Genomic DNA, 20169 nt, shown 5'->3' on the forward strand with positions numbered 1-20169 from the left:
AAGTCAGGGGTCCCAGGCTGTGGGTTCATATCCACAGCCCCTGCTGGCTGTGCAGCGGACTTCATGCCACCCGCCAAGACCCCCTGTCTCCTTGTGGGCCAGTTCCTCCCTTCCTCCCACCCCTGCTGTCCCAGGTACCCTAACACTTGGCCCCGGGCTGGCACCTCCTCTGGGAGCCCCCAGGGACAGCAGAGGGCGCCTCTGTCTAACAGGGAGGGGACCAGGCCAGCTGCCCTGGGGACCATGATGTAGGCTTGGGCATTGATCCTGCTGCCCTCCCCCCAGCCCACCAGGTTTTGGGCCATGACCTGCGCCCCTTTTGGAGCCTGCACTGGGAGGGAGGATGGGCAGCACCAGCCAGGGGAGCCAGGGTTCATTTCCTGCTGCCTGTGGCCTGGCCCTGCCCAGGGGACGCCCGGGCCTGGGGGAGTCAACCGCAGGCCAGAGAGGGGGCGGTTCCCTTCCTCCTCCCCACCCCCTGCAGGAGTAGGTAAATAAGGCGAAGTAGACGAGTTTGTCCCTGTTCCAATTCATCTCGTTAGATGCACCCCATCACTCCGCCCGTCAGCTTCTCTCTAGATCCCCTCTCTGTCATCTGGCAGATTTGTCACTGCCCCCCGGCTGTGTGGCATCTGTGGATCTGGTAAAGTGCACGGAGCGTGCTGGTCCCAGAGGGAGCCCCTGCCCAAGCCAGCGGCTGGAGCCAGGTGCGCCTGCATGTGTGTGTATGTGTGTGTGTGTGTGTGTGTGCGCACGCGCGCGCATGCTTGCTGCCCTCCCACCTGGTCAGTCACTCTCGGCCCGGGCCCCTGCACCCAGCAGTTGTGGGTGACAGTCTCTGAGGGGCACGGAGCGCTCTGGGGACACCACACTGCCTCCCTCACGCCCTCCGACCTGGCTGTGCCCTGCTGGCTCCTCCCACCAAACAAGCTTGGGCTTGAGCCACCTGCCACTTGGCTCCTCACTGTGCTGGGCCCCTAGGCCTCCCTCCGGGGCTGGATGTCCTCTCTGCAGTGGCCGCGGCTGCTGCCCGGCGTGAGGGCCCGCCTTGCCCACGCACCTGCTGGGCACTGTCTCTGATCCCTCCCTTGTCTCGGTGGTAATTGCACAGCAGGGGAGCAGCCGGGACATCCAGCCGTGCGTGCTCACTACCCTGCCCTGCAGACGCTGCCCGTCCCTGCACAAGGCCAGTCCCAGGGCCTGGGCAGACCTTCAGGAATCTGTGGGCGTGGGGGTACTCAGACCTGCTCCCTGCCTTCCCTGCTGCAGTGGGGACCTCTGTTCTTCCCTCGGGGAGACAGGAGCAGCGTGTTACCTGCAGTCAGTGAGGCCGGCCGGAGGTGTGGGTACAAACAAGCCTGGATTCGAGGTGGCCGGTGACACTGTGGGTGCCAGGTGGGAGAGGTGGGGATTCTGCTCCACATCCTTGCTCAGGACCCAGGCCAAGCAGGCAGCCCTGGCAGCAGTGTCACACCCTGGCCCAGGAAAAAGACCTCGACGAGCTTCTGATGTTCCTGCCTGGAAGCACCATGGTCACTTCCATGCACATATCATTGGCGGAGCGCCCGTGGCTGTGCCTGATTTCAGAGGGAGCAGGGAGCCCAACCTTGTGCAGCGCCTTAGCTGAAGGCCTCTGTGACTACCCATGCCCTGGCCATCTCTGTCCCGCAGGGCACCCCGAGTCCCCTGGAGCACAGTCCCCTGTGGAATGTCCTCCAGTCCCTGGGGTTCTGTGCTTGTGGCTGGGACCCCGGGAGCACGGGTTCAAGACCAGGCCCCCGAGGTGCTTCTGGGCCGGATTGGAGGGGCGGCCCCACTCACGAGGCTTCAGCTGCCCTTCCCTGCCTCCTTCCTCTCGGCCCACACGCCGGCCACACACGTCCCATGAAGTTGCTGACACCTGGCTGAGGCCTCTGCCTGGGTACTGCATCTGGTCTGTTTCTTGGGTGTGACACCCTTTGGGGACCCTGTGCGATGTCACCATTGAGGGAAACTGGGTGAATTTTACCAAGGAACTCTTGGTGCCATCTTTGCATCTTCTTGTCTTTTTTATTTTATTTTATTTTTTGAGACACGGTCTCACTGTGCAGCCCAGGCTGGCCTCAAACCCATGGCGATCCTCCTGCCTCAGCCTCCTGAGTGCTGGGATTACAGGCGTGCGCCACCACACCTGACTTCTTGTGAGTCTTAGACTACTGCCAATTAAAAAGTTGTAATAATAACACAACCTTAGTGGTTTAAAACAATCCCTGTTTATTTCCTCTTGATTCTACCACCTGGGCAGGGCTAGGCAGGAGGCCTGTCTGTTCACGTGGATTACGGCTGCTGCAGGTGGCTTCAGTCACACACCTGCTGTGTCACCTGGTGTGCCCGGAAGTGCTGGGGGCCTGGGCAGCCGCCTGTGCCCACAAGGTCCATCCAGCAGTGGGATCGCTTTCTACGGTGGCTCAGGGCCCAAGAGGGCGGAAGTAGGAAGCAGATGCAGCAAAGCCCGTCAAGGCCTTGGCTGGGGACCGGCCGGTATCCTCATGGCCACACCCCACGGTCACAGTGGTCAGGAGACCAGCCCAGACTCAAGGTTCAGGAAAGAGGCTCCCCTTTTTGGAGAAAGGATCGCAAAGAGTGAGTGGCATCTTCAACCTGTCATGCTGCCAGCGTGTCAGAGGCTGCAGAGGTCGCTATGTGGATCCGTGGATCTGTCTGAGCTTGGGGTCGTGGAGGGGCAGAGTCTGCTCCCTGCCAATGCGTCCGTCTCTCTGGGCAGGGCCGCCTCCCTGCTCTGGTGCCGCTGCCAGATTCTGTTTTGCACACTGGTGTTTGCAATCAAAAAGTTCATTGGTCCTTCTAGTGCGTTTAAATTAGTCCCCATGAAAACCAAATCATTTCATTTGCAGAGAAGGGCTTAATTGCAAGGGGAATGAGGCAAAGGGAATTCTGTTGCCTGTTTTCATTGAAGAAAATTACTGTACTTTCCCCTGTCTCCTTCCGAAGTGGCTTTGGAGTGGGGTGTAATCACAGTGGTACCTCCTCTTCCCTTGCTCTGCACAGCCTGTGCTCAGCACTGTCCCTACCTGAGACCCTGGTGGGCCGTTCTTGTGCATCTGTCCAGCCCAGGTGCCCAGCCCTGCCCTGGGTGGTCAGCGCTTTCCTGGTCTGCAAAACAGCAGGAGTTGCACCCCATCTCTTCCATGCTGGGTCGCCCTGGATTTCACGGGGGCCCTCAGCCATAAACGGACCGCACTGTTGGCGGGGAGAAACATCCTGCCACTCTTCTTAGAGTCCATAAATCTGCTTCAAGCCTTGCTAACCAGGGCTGGCAAGATTGCACATCATGGAGGCCTCCTGACGTCTTCCCCGGCCTGGGCTTGTCCAAGCAGGGTGGAGCGTGACCTGGACCTTCTCCAGAATGAAGCACTAGGGATGGGCAGACTCCACACACCCGCGCCTGGGTCTCAGCCGGCAGAGCCCATGGAGCTGTTTCCTGGGGACCCGGAAGTGGACCCTCCAGGAGAAGCTGCAGGGCGGTGCCTGCTGCCAGGCAGTGGGTGTGATGGGGCCCCTGGCAGATCTGAGGGGCATGAGTCACCCAGGTCACTCAGATAAAAGAGGGAAAAATAAAACAAAAGTAATGTGAACAGAAACCAGAGGGATTCAGACCTCAGACAGTGCATGGACACTCATTCACTGAATATTTACTGAATGCCTGCTGTGTGTCGGGTGCTAGGACTGAGCACTGGGCAGAGGAGGCTCAGACAGATCCATGCCCTGGGGGAGCTGACACCGGAGCGGAGATGGGGAGACACACAGGAAGTGGGACACAGTGGAAGCCAGGTGCTTGGGAGGGCTGAGCCCCAGAGGTTGCAAGGGTGGGAGCGCAGGTGTGACCTCAGACAGGGAAGGTGACAACAGAGCAACCCGAAGGAGAGGCTGTGAGCCGCACAGAGGTCTGGGCACCCAGAGCAGGTGACAGCACGTGCACAAGTCAGTGTCGTCACTGCTGCTGAATCTGACCACTTCTTTCTTTGACACTCTCTGCTTCCGGGACGGAGAAGCTGTGCTGGCTGCCCAGGGAGGGCTGCTTCAGACAGCTGGGTGGTGTAACTGCTCCCCAGCCTCTTCTCTTTGAGGTTGGTACCAGAATAGTGGATCAGAGTCCACACGTGTGCTTCAGCAAAGGGAGGTTTTGAGGCTCAAAGTCAATGCTGCATGAAGGGGGAGCAGCTGTTGCCGGAGCTCTTATGATAGAAGAGTGACAAATGGCTGTGCTTACCTTCTTCCTTCCTCCTCGGGGAGGTGGCCTGCAGCTCCTGTGTGGATGTCCCCAGCTGAGATTTGTGGGCTGCAGCATCTCCCGCCCTGACCCCACTTTACTGCTTTGGTGCCTTCCACGGCCCTGAGGGCTGTCTGTCAGGAGGAAGACGGGACTTCGGCCCGGGAGCGCTCACACGGGCTTCGGGCAGAGCTGCTGAAACTCCCCAGTAGCGGCTCCTGTCCAGGTTGCCCTCCATGCCCTCCTTGGTTAGAACCACCAGCCAGCCCTGTCCCTGCAGAGCCACTTAGAAGCCCGGCATGGCCCCAGTGGAGCAGAAGCGCCCACAGCTCCCGGTGAGGCTGGGCCGCCTGGCTGCTGTGCCCAGGGGGTAATGGTGTGGCCCACTTGTCCCTTCCTGTTTTGCTCTGGCTCCATGCAGCCCTGACTGGTGCCGCCTGGCACCAGGCAGAACGGGCAAGGGAAAGTGCTGAGAACCCAGGAGGGAGGCAGAACCCTCTCCTGAGTAGGGGCTGGGCCCTCTGTCCACTCACCTCCAGTCTCCAGCAGATGCGGGCAGCCCAGGGGGTGCACACACACCAGTGGGTACCCACAGCTGGGCGGGGAAGGGCCCGAGACCAGCCAGAGTGTAGGAGGCAGAGCCCGGAGGATGCCTCCCCTCTGGGGTGCCTGGCCCTGCCACACTGCCAAAGGAAGCCACCTGCAACCTGGCACCAAGCTCAGATGCCCACAGCTTCCCTGTGCCCAGTGGACGGGCCATGTGTGGCTTCAATGGCTGGGCCCACAGGGAAAAAGCCACCTCCTTAGGGGGCCCAGTCAGCTGCTGGGAAGCCCCATCCACCTCACTGCTCTTCCCGACCTGCTCCCAGGAGGAGCTGAGGCAGACGAGAGGCGGGAAAGCAGCAGAAGGAAAAGGCTCGGACCCCACTACTGACAGGGGCGCTCCACACGCCGGTCGGCCTGCGGAGCCTCGCTGGGATGTAGCTTGCTGCCCACCCCCATGCCTCACATCGCTCTGGGGAAAAGGGAGAGCACCACGGATGAGAAACACAACCATTTTTAATAAATAGTTTATTTATCCACAGTTTCCACCCTGATATGAAGCCTGCGTGGTGCTTCATCCTGGCTGGGCCCGATTATGAGAACGAGGCCCCGCTGATGATCCAGACACAGAGGAAATGAGAGTATTGCTCAAATGAGGGCGACTGGAGCTTTATTAAGGAGACAAAAATTCCAATAAGCCCAGAAAGGAGTCTTCCGGAGGGGAGGCCGCCTCGGGCTGGCCCGCTCCTGCCTGCGGACACCAGGCTCTCGCAGCGCTGTCCTAGGGCACCGGCTTCCGGCGGCCGACAGGGGGCAGTGTGCGGCTGCGCGGCGCCCCGCTCCGCCAGAGCCGCGGTCACAGTACAAGGCGGTGGCTTCGCGCGGGGAGGCGCTCAGCCCTGACGCGGCCCCGAGCGCCCCGGAACCGGCCCGCCTCTCCTCCTGGCTGCAGGGCTGGTGTGAAACTGCAGCTTCGGAGAAGCCCACTCGGACCTGGGGGCCGCGCGGCCCGGCTCCCGGACAGCTCCCTACAGTCACAGGCTCTAACTAGCATCTTGCTGTTGGGACGAAAGCACCCCCCGGCCTGAGGCCAGGCTTTCTCCCCTGCCCCAGAGCTCCCAGGCAACCCCAAAGGCACATGGACCAAGCTGCTCCGGCCCTGCCGCCCCGTCCTGGTCCCGACCCACTGCCCAGCAGCCGCCTGTCACTGTTGCTGGCCGAGCTGGTGCCAGCCTCGCTCGCTGGCTCTGCGGGCCCCACAGCTGCTGCCGTGTCTGTCTGTCCTTCTCCCCTCTTCTGCCAGCGAAGCGGGTACAGAGCATGGGCTCACCCGGCTCCCGCCCTGGGGGAGCAGTCAAGGCAAGTGTGAATGCAGCACCACGGGTCCGGCCGCCCTGCCCTGGGGCGTCCGGGGGCAGACTTGGAACAGGCCCTGCTCGGGCCTACCGCTCGGAGTCGGAGAAGGAGGAGGGCTTAGTCCATCTCCACACCAGCATGTCTTCCCCAGCCACACGGTGAGACTCCGTCTGGATCCGGGACTCGTTGGAGGCCAGGAACTCCACAGCGCGGTCCCACACCCGCTTCATGCGCCTCCTGCAAGGAGAGCCCACAGGTGAGGGGGGCTGGGCCCAAAGACCCTTCCTGCATTGCCCAGGGAGGGGCTGGGTGTTGAAGGTGGGGGTGCGCTGGGCCGGCTGCTTCCAGCAGAGACCCGAGACCTGCAGAGCCCCACCAGGGGGCCCCCACAAGCCTCCTGCGGGCTGCAGGTCCAGCCCCAGTGCATCGGGGCCTGGGGTGAGCGAAGCATCCAACAGGGAGACCCAGGCTTAGGAACCAGGGCCACCAGGGAGGGCCCTGTGCAGGGCCAGAGAGCTGGACAGCGGAGTGGACTGGGAGGTTCCAGGGCGGACCAACTGGCCATGACCCCACGGGAGAAGAGGGGACAGTGAATGGGCAGCACCGGATGGAGGAGGGGAGTGCAGGGGCTCCCTGCCTGGAGGTGAGTCAGGCTGACCTGCCCGGGGACGGGCTCCAAGGACAAGGAAGCACCCCCTGCTGGGCCAAGGAGGAGGCAGCGCCACCACCCATTGTGGGTAATGAGGCGCCCAGCGGAGCCACTGCCGCCCCAGCACCGCCTCTTGCTCTAAGCGAGCTCCTCGATGCCTCAGCCTCTGGAGCAGGCCCTCAACTGCCCCTGGGCAGATACTAACAGGTCCTCCCCAGTAGGGCCTGGCCTGGAAGGACGTGGGGTGGGCGGGCCTCAGGTTCAAGTCGCTCCGACCCTGCGTGTGCCTGACCGCAGCAGCTCTCACGGCTCCGCTGCGGTGTGCAGCCTGGGGCTGGGGCCGGGGGGCACCATCCCTCATGTCCTTGTCTAACGGGCTGGGCAGTGCCATCAGCTCCACCCAAGCGCCAGTGGCCTCGCAGGGAGGAGTGCTCCGGCCAGGCAGTGACTTGGCTAGCTCCGAGGCCACCTCCTGGGCACCCTGTCCCCTTCCCCTTGGGACTGTCACTGCCCAGGAGCACGCAGCCCTCTTCCGCTTCCTGTCAGGGGTCGCCGTCTGCAGAATAGTTGCTCCAGCAGGGCAGGGATGCTGTCTCCCTGGGTACAATGCCCAGTGCACACAAGCGCAGACAGGGCAGCCCCTTCTCCGCCACCTCCGCAGGCCATGGAGGAAAAGGCGCCACGAGGGCTGAGCGAGTGGCCCACGGTCACACAATGACTCCTGGGCCGGTCAGGGTTAGGGAGACTTTGGGCACCCCAGGGGCCTACGCTGCAGTCTGCTGTGTACACTTCCTGCCTGGCCCAAGTGCGCTGGGCGGGCAGGGAGGTGCTGAGGTCCTCCTGTCTCAAATGGACCCTTGTCTGCTCTTCTGGTTCCTCCTGGCAGCACACAAAGCAGTGACGTCCACATAGGCCTGCTGGAGGCACCACAGAGATGCCACTAGCCGCGAGGGACTTGGAGTCCCCTTTCCCTGGGTTCCTCGCTGTTCTGATCTCTGGCAGCCATGGTGAGGACAGGTGAGCTGTGTGCAGGGCTCAGGGCAGGGCCTGGCTGCCAGGGCTCCCCTCGGCCAGCAGATAACAGCACGGCCAGAGCCCACGGCCGTCTGCCATGGGGCCACGACCTGAGGTGACACCGTGCAGGGATCACGGTGCCCAACCCCAGCAGTCGCAGCCCTCGTGGGAAGGACCAGGGCCCTGCACCCCGCCCAGCAGCCGCGTGCCGGAGGCTGACGGAGGCCTGGCAGATTCGACTGTGGGCCGGCTACAAAAGTCTGGAAAGCCCCTCCCCTCCGTCCTGGAAACAGACTCTCGCGCACACACAAGGAACCGATGCTGGCCGACGGGACCTGAGGAGTGGGTCCCAGGAGCTACGGGGAAGGTTTTCTCTTGCCTGTAGGAGTGAAAGGAAGCCCATTTTCCCCCTGCTGGCCCGGCGAGGCAGGCAGTGTTCTAGCAGCTGCTGGCCACCACCCTGAGACCACGAGGGCCCAGCCTGCTACAGCCTCCCTGAGGCAGGCACGGTGAGAATCACAGGGAAGGGCCAGAAAGCTGGCTGTGCTGTGCCCCAGCCCCGACACTCTGGACCTGTTCCGCCCTCCAGGCTGGACCCCTGTGGGGGCTCTGTCCACCCCACAGCCAGCACGAGCAGAGGTCTCCACAGAGCAGCTGGCCCCGCCGCCACACGCGCCGTCTCAGGTCCTGCCTACCCGGGCTGGGCCTCCTCCCATGGGCTCAGCTGTACTCACCGGCTCTGTGGAGGGATGAGGGTGTCACGCACGTGCAGGATGCCCACGTACGGGTAGCGCTCCATGTCCTGCTCCCAGTCCACGTAGTGGTCCTGGACCACATCTGTGGGAGACAGCACAGTTCAGGGCGTGGCTGCGGCGGGTGCAGGCCGCCCTCGGGCCGGGGAGCACGCACCTATGATCTTCTTCACCATCTCGTACATGGCCTGTTCCTCCTCCTCCAGCTTCCGCCATCGGTACTTCAGGAGGATCAGGAGCCCCCAGAGGAAGGCCAAGCCTGGGGGGAACAAGGCGCTGTCAGTCCCTGGTGCCGGCCCAGGCTGCTCAGCCCCTCTGTGGAGTCCCTGTGGGCGGACGCTGTGCTGGGGGCCGAGGGACCTACTACGGCAGGAGCAGGGCAAGCGCAGGAAAATGAGGCTCGGACACGTGCGGGGAGGACGGGCTGCGAAGTGAGCAGCGTCCTCCCGCCTCAGTCAGCAGAGGCATCCCCAGCCTTACAGATCTGTCTCTCCCCACACGCCCCAGGCTTTCATGTCCTCCCCCGGAGCAGGAACTCATTTCAGACAGGGATACATGCGGGCCTTTGTATTCTGAGATGCTGCTGCCGATAATGATCTCCAGCCTGCCAGCCAGGGGGAGGGCAGTGCGAGGCGCTGGCCACCAGGCGGGCTCAGTGCCGGGGCCTCTGGCCTCAGAGGCACGCTGACGCCCTCGCTCAAAGGCTGGCAAGGCCAGCAGGTGAGACCTGCTCTTCCCAGCCCGGCCGCCCGGCCCACGTCCTTCCTGCTCTTGTCAGCTATCTGCAGCTCCCTGAGATGTTTACATTTTTCAGGGAGTAAAATTAGGCCAAGCCCCTGCTGTGCCTCCTGCCCAGGGTTGCTCTGCACAGCAGCCGGAAGCGGTGGCACCAGCGCCTGCCCAGTCCGGATGCCGCTCAGGGAGGCTGACATTCCCCTGGCCTGCATCAAGGACATTTCTAGTCACCCTGAGGCTCCCACCACCAATCCCCAAGGACCAACAGCCAGGGCAGAGGCCGACTTGTTCATCTCCTGTTTTATTACACAGACCTCCAGTTCGCGAGCCAGAGATGAGCCCTGGGGTGGGGGATTTCTGTACCGCATCACTCATGGCTCTGAGGCCCAGTGGGCCAGGACTTACACCAGAAGAAGATGAGCACGTGGGTGACCGCGTTGAGCAGGGCGCGGCTCAGCCGGCAGCCGACACCCATGCGGGGCCGGGCAGACTCCAGGCAGACCACCTTGTCCACGGACGTCACCAGCTCGGACGGGTCTTCCCCTTTCAACCTGTGACAGGGCATGGGGCTCTAACGGCACCCAGGGCTCTGAGCCCAGGCCTGAGCCCCACTCCGAGTCGGAGGAGGCAAGAGGTAGAGGATGGGGGTGCCCTGGGGGCCCTGACTCGCTACAGAGCGGGGCTGGTATCTTGCCTATGCTCTTCCGAGAAATGTCCCACGTTGGCTACTTAGAAAGAATAAAGCTTTCAAGATGGCAGCAAGCTCCAGCCCCTACCGCTAAAGTGATGCCCCCTCTGTCGGGTCTTTGACAACCTCTCTCAGCGTGCAGAAGATTAAACTGTAAATTGGATTCCCACCTCCCAGCATAGAGAAATGGAAATGTTTACTGAATCACTGGCTTTGCAATTGCACGGCAAGAACCGAAAGACAGAATCTGGGAGGTTGCGCTTTTGCTCTGTGACGGTGGCCACATAAGCTGTTTAAGTGTAAAGGTCACAGAGCGTCGGGGAGGGGGGGCTCGGGATGGCTGCGATCAGAAGCCACCTGGTTTCCTGTGCCCCATTTTCTTTTTCTTTTTTTGAAATGTTTCATTGTTTTATTATACTTACATCAAAGCAAACATGTCTTAAGTGGTACATATTTTTATATACAGGAAGAAACATCCCCCCCCCCCCCCGGTACTGGGAATCCAACTCGGGACCTTGCACTTGTGAGGCAGGTGGCGGCACCACTGAGCTAAACTCTGGGCCCTGTGCCCCATTTTCAATGCTGACTGTCTGAGCTCAGCTGCCCTCCCCGGTGTGGGAAGGCGAGTTCCATCATTCCTGCGTTAGTGGCTTCCACGGGCGCTGTGGAGGAGAAAATCCGTATTCTCCTCTGCCTTTTTCAACACAAGAAAATCGCTCAGCCACCGAGGGCAGCTGTTTTGTAAGCTGGCGAATTTTAATCATGCTATGCATCCAGTTAGCGAGCTTTGGGCTGTGCTGCTCAGGGGCTTCTGCTGGATGCACTGCTGATGGAATTAGTCATTTGGGCGGATTAGAGGAAACAAACAAAACCCTCGAGGGCCTTTTGATATCAGGAGCTGGAGCTGAACAGAGGTCCTGACAGGTGGACAGAGGCGCAGGCAGGGCCAGGTGAAGCCTACCCTTCCACACTGGTCTCCAGGGCAAGGCACCCTTTCCCCCGCTGAGCAGCTGCCCGGGCCTTTCAGCCTTCTGAAAGGGTTTGCTATCTCTGCTAACAGTGCTCGCCTGTGATAAAAGCGAGCGGAAACTGCTCCATCAGAATCAAATCCAGTATTTCCCAAGCAATTTCCACACTGAGTAAAAGCAACATACAGAATCATTTCATCTACAAATGAAAACTCGCACCCACGGAGAGGAAATGCAGAAAAACGTCGTCCCTAGCAAACCACTTGGGATGGACAACGAAGAGGGCAGATGGGGGCCCCGAAGCAGGACCAGCTGGGATGCCCCACCAGCACCCCAGCAGCTGGATCGGGCAACTCCTGAAGCTGCTCTGCTCGGACTCTGCTGCCAGAACCACCTTCCCCAGCCACACCGACTTCTGGCCCACTGTGAGCACTCACCAGATGCCCACGTCCTTATTGCTGCTCAGTATCCAGGTCAGCGCCGCCTCGAACTTGGCAGAGGAGCTGCTGGTCACGTTCTGTGGGGGAGGGAGGTTAGAGCTGCCCCTGGGCGGGGCGGCTGGAACCAGAACCGGAACCGGAACTGCATTCCCTGCAGCTGGACTAAGGAACCCTTTCCCTGCAGCCCACCCGTTCTGCTAGATGCACACGAACTGGCAGGGAGGAAATCTGCAGTGATGAGAAGCAGCAAGGGGCTCTGACCAGAGAAGGCTGCACGGGAGCAAGGGAGGAAGGCAGTGCGGCTGGGGGGCGGCCAGAGGCCGCCCAGGGCTGGAGCTTCAAGCCGACCCAGCGCATCCCGGGCCCAATGGAAAAGGGTGTGGGCTGGGGGCAGGGCTGGTGACCGCTCCCGGACTGTGTGTCCTCCTGCAAGTCCCTGACCCTCTCCAGCCTCAGTCTCCTCTGCAATGCAAGTGGAACTGGACGCCCACAGGTCCCGGCTGGCTGGCTCCAGAGTTCCATAATTCTACCATCTGGAGGCCATGCGGAAACTTAAATGGACCCTGAGAGGTCTGAATGGAACCACGGGTTAAATGGGCAGGTCAAATGTGTACCCTGAGAGTGCTGAAAGGGGGAGCGGGGAACAGGGCTTAAGGGGATCCTGAGCTGGACATGGAGGCACACGCCTGTGGTCCAAGCATCTGATGGGCCAACGCGGGAGGATCTGGAGTTCAAGCCCAGTCCCTGCAACTTAGTGACTTGGTGAGATCTTGTCTCAAAAAATGAAAATAGGGCTGGAGATTTAGCTCAGTGGTTTCACTGCCTGCCTTGCAAGCACAAGGTCCTGAGTTCGATCTCCGATACAAAAAAAGAGAAAAAAAATTAAAGGGGGGTGGGATGGGCATGTGGCTTAGTATGAAGGCCCTGGGTTCCACCCCCAATATCACACAGACACATGAAAGAGAAGAAAAGGAAAGGAAAGGAAGAAAAAGGGAACCTGCAGCCATCGTTTGACTGGTGATAGGCAGCTGGGCAGGAGGGAGCAGCCACACTGGGGAGCAGTGCCCATTGTGGCCCCCTTGTCTTGGGTAGCCTAACGTTCCACTAAGTTTAAAAAAGAGAGCGAAGCCAAAAGTCACAAAGCAAACACAAGACAAAAAAGGGAAAACCTGCAGGGCTTAAAGGATCAGTACCAAAGCCCCAGCCCTTGGGACTGAGGCCACACAGCCTACTCACTGCTAGGTATTCCTGGGCTTCCAGAATGGGAATGCATTTGCTCTTTAGCTTCTCTGGATTTCCACACTCAAAATTACCTGGGAGAAAAAAGACACATTCAAACACAGATATGGTGAGAGAAGAACTACTCTGAAAGGGACTAAAACTGCAGCAAGAATCAAGCCATCAGCTCTAATCGGGAGTGTGTGGCCGGTGGCTCCCGGCTTCTGTGGGGTATCTTCACTCTCCAGCAAGATCAAAAGCCACTTAGTTTGGATCGATTCCAGATCATTAAAACCTGACCTGCAAAGCAGTGTGGCAATTTGCATTAAATGACTAAAAAGCTGCCCAATACCAAGGTCTGTTTGCAATTGATCCCTAAAAGGATCAGACAGATAGTTTTGGAAGGTACCAGAATGGCACTATAAATAAACACAGCCTGGGAAAAAGGAAAGGCAGGGAGGCCGTGGCACCACAGGGGTTTGATCATGACTCGGGCTGGCAGCGTGGTCCCGGGCAGAGATGCCCACGATGCCCGTGGAGGAAGGCAGGGGTCACTGGGCAGAGGGCCTCGGTGTGGCAGCACCTGCCCAATCCTGCCCAGCCTTCAGCCCCGGGCCCTGCCCCCGGGGCTTCCAGTTGGCCCAGCTCTCTTAGAGACTCCCAGGCTGGCTTGGCCCGTAGCTCTCCTGCAAGGGCCTGGGCTGCTGCCAGGCACTGCTTCCTGTGGATGGCAGGGAGGGCGAGGGGCCTGGCGTGCACAGGACCCTCGCAGCCCCTTAGGGCCTCAGCCCTCCCCTGGCACAGCTGGGGCGCCTGTCTGTGGCCTGCAAGCGGGTAGGGAGGGTTGAAGGCGCCACTGTACCCAGCTCTTTCTTCACAGTGAGCTGCCGCCGCCCTCCACCCCAACACAGCTGCTGTCCCCGCTTCACTTGATCTTGACACTGTGTGTCCCGAGGCCAAGGTGGCTTCTGCCATCCTTCTGTCCCCAGCCTGACTGCCTCGATGGCCTCCTGATTGGTTTCTTCCTGTCCTCTCTCCGATCCATGTGCTTTGTCAATAAAGCTTGGAGACGGTTGTGTGAATGACACTGCACCACTCGGGAGGCTGCTGCGGCCACCTTCCCAGCACCTGGCTCCCTGCTCAAAGCCCTCCTCACCCCCGTCATCCGCTGGACTGAGGTCTGGTGGCCTGGCGTCCACAGGCAGCCACTGTGTCCAATCTGCACCTCCTTCCTCTGTGAAGCTGCTGCTTCCTGTGCCTGCCAGTCACTCCCGCCTGTCCCCTCCCTGCACATACGTACAAGTGGTCCCACCGGGGCTGCAGACGTGGTGCAGACCCCCCTGCCTGGGCCCAGGACCCTTTCCTGACCCCTTCCAGAGGAGGGGCTTAGGGTGTGGCCAGCAGAGAGGTTGCACTTCCCTTTGGCTTGTCCAGGTGAGACCTGTGCCTTCACAGCTGCCCCTGCCAGGCTGGTCAGGGGGCAGCAGGCGCCAGGAATAAGCTGGGACCCCACATGGAAGGCAGAACGGAGAAGAAACAGCCACCGGCCTGGTGCAGGGAAGGGCTCAAGCCAGGAGCACACATGTCCCCAGGATCCTGCTACAGTACTGGTTCTGACTCGGTGCAGGAAGACAGGGCTTGGAATGAACTCTCATTTCCACGAAACTGCCGGTGATGCTGGTGCCTTGGGTCCTTGGACCACGACTGACTGGACCATTAGCACCCAGGCCTGGGCCTGCGCAGGATGCCCAGGACGACAGGGATGTGAGCAGGAGCCCTGGCTCTGGCCCTCTGCGAGGTGCTCTTGGGTGGATCTTCAGCCACTTTGAATGCTCCAAGTCACAGTCACAGAGGACGCCCATAAGACTGGGCCACAGGATGGGGCCCAGTGCAAGTCCGCCTGACCTCTGCTGCTCGGTCGGTAGCGACCAAACCGCTCTGTCTGCTTCTTGTGCCAAGCCCTGGGCATTACCTGCACTGTGCCCCAGTGCTTCTGAGAGCCCTGCAGATGGGGGGTCGGAATAGCACGGTGACCCCTCCAACCTCCAGGCACAAGAAAGTTCACCAGACAGAGTGGGGCTGCTGCTGGGTTTCCAGAGGGCACTCCGGAGGTGTGGACAGTGCCTACCCGAGGACGGCACTGCCGAGAAGACAGCCCGGAGACCACTGAGACACACCGGAGACAGCGGCTCTGGGAGGACCAGGGTCCTGCAGCCAGATGGTGCCATCAGGACCAGATGTGCCACCACCTGCTTCCTGCACAGGCCCGAGGCCTGTCCCCTGGCCTGGCTGACTGTCAGGGTGGAGGACACAGGCCCTGATAAAACCTGGGGCCTGCACCCTTCCGCCAACATGCGCCCCCAGAGCACAAGATGGGAAGCGTCCCAGAGAAGGGGACATCTGCCGAAAGGCCCGTGCCCAGGCCAGCACTGGGCGCCCTTGAAGAGCCATACGTGTGTCATACAATACCAGGCTTGCAAAGTGTGAGAGTGCCTCCCGGGCATAGGGCGGGGCAGGGCCGAGGCCTACTCACCGGCTTGGACAGCCAGGAAGTTGTAGAGCTCGTGCAGCAGCTCCAGCAAGGCCGCCTTCTGCTTGGCCTGGCAGAACTGAAAGCACAGGACAAGTGGTCAGCAGGCGTCTGCCTGTCCCTTCCTGCCTCTCCCACCACTGGGTCAGTGCGTCCTGACAGCAAGGGACAGCTCGGGATTTAAAGAAACAGAGACCAGTCCTGCAGAGTGCTGGGCCCAGAGGTGATAAGAAGTGGGTTACTCGCCTGAGGACACTGTCAAAGCGGAGTCTGAGCCTCAGGCAGACGCGGTAATGCATGGATGGCTTCCCAGAGTACTGTGGCCTCTGCCCTGAGCCTCCTTGGAGTAAAGGCCGGCTAAAGGGGCCCATGACCCAGGGCTGCTGCCCTGCCGTCAGTTTCGGGGAACCTGGGGCCCTCCTGAGTAGGGACTTCGTGAGGGATCCATACCGGCTCACGTGCAAACCACTCAGCCCGCTGACGCCACCCACAGGAGACAGGGAGAGGGCCCAATGAGGACAGCACACCCACTCCTGCCTGTCCCCACTCCGCCGCAGCATGAGAAACACAAAGTGTCAGAGTCTTCCATGGCCCAGACGGGAAGGGCTCTTGTCCGATACTCCGATGCCTGCCCAGCTTCTGGGTGGGCCTGGAGCCATGCACAGGAGGGGACCTTCAGCAAGAGCCACAGCAGAACCAAGAAGCACCTCCCGGCCTGCCTGCGCCCAGGGCCACCGAAGGCCGAGGGCACCCTGGGAAATCAGTGGGGGTGCGGCTGGGGCCTGCTGTCCCATGGTCAAATGCAGGCGGCAAGATTTATTTCCAGAGAGGGACTCTCTAGGCCTGGCCCGCGGTTGCAGCAGCTGTCTGTGGAGTGTGTCTGTGGCTCTCTGGGCTCACTGAAGTGGCTCTGACTGTGTCCAGCTCCGAGAAGGGCCTGGGAGTGAATGAGCCATTTACTTGGGGCCTGACATTTAGAGATACGAAGGACCTGCGAACAGAAACCAGGGAACCCTTTTCTAATTAAAGGGCAAATGCAGCTAACATCACTAGAGGAGTATTACTGGAGTTATTTTTTCCTGGTTTTGTTTTTAGTCTTCAACATTTGGGTGTCCTCTCTAGCCACCTATGCTTCCGGGCCACTTGCTCTAATCATCCACCGAAGTGTTTACGACAGAAGGCAGGTTAAACTGAGGAAAGTGTTTTTGCAAAATAACCAAGAAGCACAGATATTTTGTGGATGACAGCAATAAATGAATGTTATAAGACACCCCCAAACGTGACACACCAGAAGCCAAGGAAAAACAAAATTGGTGATCTGCAGCAGGATGTCCTTCATTAACAGGGGTAACAGCCTATCAATGCAGGGGTGGCCCAGTGACCATATGTCATTTCTTTCCCAGCCTCTGGGCTGTGGAGGCCTGGCATCACACACTTAATAATTAGACTACTAAGTCAGGCCCTCTGGCAGCACAAGACTCCTCCTGTAGGATTTATGACCTGAAAATTTATTGCCTTGTATCTCCCCCAGACTATCGCAGGCACCGGCATCCCAGCACCTCGCTAATGCGGCCTGTGTGATTCATAAATGGATGCTGCTTGCCTCACTTGAATATTATTTGTAGAGAACATTAGGTCTTCATAAAACAAATCTACGGTAAGCACAGACTAAGAGGGCTAATTCCACCCACAATGTGTTGCAAACAAACCTCCTGTGATGTGTCAAATCAGAACAGCATTTTTAGAGCTGCTGACGTACACCAGAGAGAGAGATCGCAGAACTGAGAGCTTGGCCTCCTGATGAAGCTTAGACACTGCTAGCCCTTCCTCCTGACGCTCGAAGGTCCTTCAACAGCCCGCTGCATCTCCCTCCCCAGATCAACTCAGGCAGAAGATCAAAGCCCCCGATGTGAGGCTGATGAGAGAGCTTCCCTAACAGCCCAGGGTTGCATATGGGGAGCTCAATTCTCTGTATTTCAAGTGCTCCTTCACTGCCACAATTGAGTCTGACACAAACATCACAGAACACAACGTGATTCTGGTCCTTACAGGAAGCCCTCCCTGCAAACGAACCCATTATGATCTTTTTCTGGGACGTTCACCTCCAGATGGTGGTAAGCATTGTCAGGAGGAATAACAAAAGCAAGAGAAATTCAAACTCACCTCATCTGTTTTTCTCTCACAGTCCACTGGCAATAATTTCACTGAGACCAAGAAAAGAAACAGAGAGATTAAAAAGTGTGGGTTGAGAAAGAGAAGACAGAGAGCACTCACAACCCAGGGGAAGTACAGTATCACTGACACAAGGGTGGCAATTAGGAAGATGTCTAATAGCTGATAGCAAAACGCAAGGGTTTCCCAATTCTGGATTAAGAATTTGAATAGCTAGGTCCTCATCCCAGTTGAAAACAAGTAGCTGTAGGTTCCTGGGCAACTCAACCACATGGGACTTGTGTATTCTCATCTGAAAAATAGGATCAAATGGGCCCTCCTTGCTTCACTCAGAGGCTCAACAAGACAACATATTGGACAGTTTCATGAATGATAGACAATGTTGTACTGGGCAGGGACTAACGCCATCACGGAAGGTGACTCCAGGTAGATCCCAGGGTACATCCCCATGTCCTCTTCTACCTCAGCAGTGAGCATCACTAGCGTGGTGACAGCACCAGTGCAGCCCATGACAGCCAGGTCTGATTAGTTTCTCTAGCAGAAATACATACGGACATATTCATGGACCAACCATTCCGAATTGACAAACTGCTCTCTCTCAGCAGAGAAACCATCCGGTGTCTGCATTTGCCTGCGAGCCCCGACTGGTACAGACACAAACGTCCGGTACTGCCATGCTAAGGCACGATTTCCCTTTCCCCTGCATCAGCTGTTCCTGCTAGGCACGCGAAGGCGGCCTTGACCAGGAACAGAACTAACCACATTCATGCTTTGCAGAGAATATCAGAAGTTGGTGAACTGGAGTGTCACTTTTATACAATTTTAAATGAAAGGATCTTAATGTTGCTTCCTGTTAGACCAGAGCCTGGAGGTAACAGACAGGCAACTTTCTCTTTTGGGGAACACATGCATCTTCAGCTGCGCAGGTGAGAACTGTGTCCTGCTCACCTCTCACTGGGGCATCTAATAAATAATGTGAGTGGATGGCTGGGAGTGTCCCTGAGTCAGATCCCAGGGTGCTGCATGCAAAAATAGATGCTTCCCCTTGGGATCAGTTTAAGCTTTCAAAAGGTTCACCCACACCTGCCCACAAGCAGGGCTACCATAACCTCCTGACACACGAAGGCCCTGTGGTCTTTCTGGTGCTGCAAAGCTGGGACCCTAACCAGATCCCATCTGTAGACCAGTGACATGTGGGGCCCTTCAGATGGGCACTAAGTATGAGTGAGCGAAAGATCAAGTGAAGAATCAAAAAGGTCTGAGTCTGTCTGTCGGGGGTGTGTGGCTTTCTCTCCAGAAAGAAAAACTGAGAGGTCTGGGTAGAATTCCGCGTGCTCCTAGCACGTGGCTGAAAGGGAGGCGTTAGACTGAGGGCTAGGGGAGGACAGAGTAGGAGAAAGTGAAGGCAGAAATCACTGTAGATGCGGGAAGGAGGAAGGTGAGGGTCTGCAGGTGAGAAGACTGGGCAGTGGGGCGCTGGGCACCCTGGGCCCTCCCCTGAGCCGGCCCGGGACGTACTGTTGTCCTCCGCCTCCTGCGGCGCCGAGGGCTTGCCCATCTTCACCCAGAGGATGCCCAGGAAGACGAGCAGCAGCCCCAGGCTGGCCCAGAGCAGCAGCCGAGACAGGCAGCGCTCCAGCCGTCGCCCCGCCTCGGGCCGGGCCCGCGCTGCTCCCGCAGAGCCCGCTCGCGGGGCCCGCAGGCCGGGGCGCGGGTCGGGGCCTAGGCTGGCCAGCGGCCGGGCCAGGGCCGGGGACGAGGCCCACCAGCGGCGGGCCGGGCCCAGGGTGGGCCTGGCGGGCGGCCGCGCGTCCTCGTCCTCCTCGGAGCTGCCCCGGAACGAGGCGCGGCGCCGCAGAGGCGCGGGGCGGGCGGCGTAGGAGAGCCCGCGGCTCCCGGCCCAGGCTCCATAGCCTCCCGCGGTCGGGTGGGCCGCGCTCGGGGACGCCGGGGACAGCCAGGGCTCTGCCCGCTGGGAGGCCGCGGCCGGCCGGGCGCGCAACGGTGCCTCCTCCCGCAGCCGGGCCTCCTCCCGCAGCCGCTCCGGGCCCCGCGGCCGGGCCTCCTCCCGCAGCCGTTCCTCGTCGCGCAGGCGGGCCTCCCCCCGCAGGCGGCGCAGCTTGTTGCGGTAGACGTCCCGAGTGGTGTCGGTGATGGGTCCTGGCTGGAAGCCCAGGGCCTGCAGCTCCCGCCGCAACTCCAGGTCCGACAGGCCGGCCATGGCCAGGACACCGCCCCCGGCGCGCAGCGTACCCGGAACTGCTCCCGCCGGTGACCGCGGCAAGGCGGGCGGGGCCGCACGCCATGATGAGAAGGTCGGCCCTAGGCGCCATATTGGGGAGGTCGGTGCCTGGCCAACGGGTCGGCCATGGTAAGGAGGTCTGACTCCGTGTTTAGAGCCGCCATATTGGGAAGGTCAGGTGTGGTTTATTTTGGGGTAGGTTTTTTTTTGGGGGGGGGGGGTTGAGGCAGGGTCTCCCTTTGTAGTTCAGGCTGGTCCTGAACTCACTATGTTGCCCAGGCTGGCCTCGCTGAGGCGATCCTCGTGCCTCAGCCTCCCACTGCTGGGACTGCAGGCGTGTGCTACCATGCCAGGCCTTTTTTGTTTCTTCTTTTGCTCTACCAATCTCCCTTTCCCTGGTTTGTTAGGCCTGGTGGTGTTTATCCCTGAGTTCTCTGACCCAAGCGCTGTCCTTGGCGTGTAGTGGACATTCAGTAAAGTGTTGATTTAATGGATGAATTGCTTAATGGTTAGAAACAAGCTGCCACCAAGAATGGGAGACTCGATCATTTGCCACTCTGTGCGTGGGGACCGATGCGTGATCAGGTTTATT

General features: G+C 59.7%; 1 protein-coding gene across 1 annotated transcript; it reads right to left on the minus strand.

The window, feature by feature from the left end:
- Positions 1-5466: 5466 nt before the first annotated feature.
- On the minus strand, positions 5467-19602 carry Lemd2 (LEM domain nuclear envelope protein 2). Its single transcript, XM_004846763.3, has 9 exons — positions 18854-19602; positions 17327-17367; positions 15167-15242; positions 12652-12728; positions 11413-11492; positions 9725-9870; positions 8742-8843; positions 8567-8669; positions 5467-6406 (listed from the first exon to the last, which is right to left on the minus strand). The coding sequence occupies exons 1-9, from the start codon at positions 19554-19556 to the stop codon at positions 6256-6258; spliced, it is 1479 nt and encodes a 492-aa protein (XP_004846820.1). The 5' UTR covers positions 19557-19602; the 3' UTR covers positions 5467-6255.
- Positions 19603-20169: the final 567 nt, after the last annotated feature.

This window comes from Heterocephalus glaber, unplaced genomic scaffold, assembly GCF_053883595.1.
Source record: "Heterocephalus glaber isolate CG9 unplaced genomic scaffold, H.glaber_assembly_v1.0 deba00001141, whole genome shotgun sequence".
Taxonomy (NCBI): domain Eukaryota; kingdom Metazoa; phylum Chordata; class Mammalia; order Rodentia; family Bathyergidae; genus Heterocephalus; species Heterocephalus glaber.

Coding starts and splice junctions, on each gene's coding strand:
- Lemd2 (XM_004846763.3), bottom strand. CDS start 19,556: ATGGCCGGCCTGTCGGACCTGGAGTTGCGGCGGGAGCTGCAGGCCCTG. Junction 12,729..15,166: donor CTTCCTGGCTGTCCAAGCCG/GTGAGTAGGCCT, acceptor TTTTTCTCCCAG/GTAATTTTGAGTGTGGAAAT. Junction 6,407..8,566: donor CTCATCCCTCCACAGAGCCG/GTGAGTACAGCT, acceptor CTCTCCTTGCAG/GAGGCGCATGAAGCGGGTGT.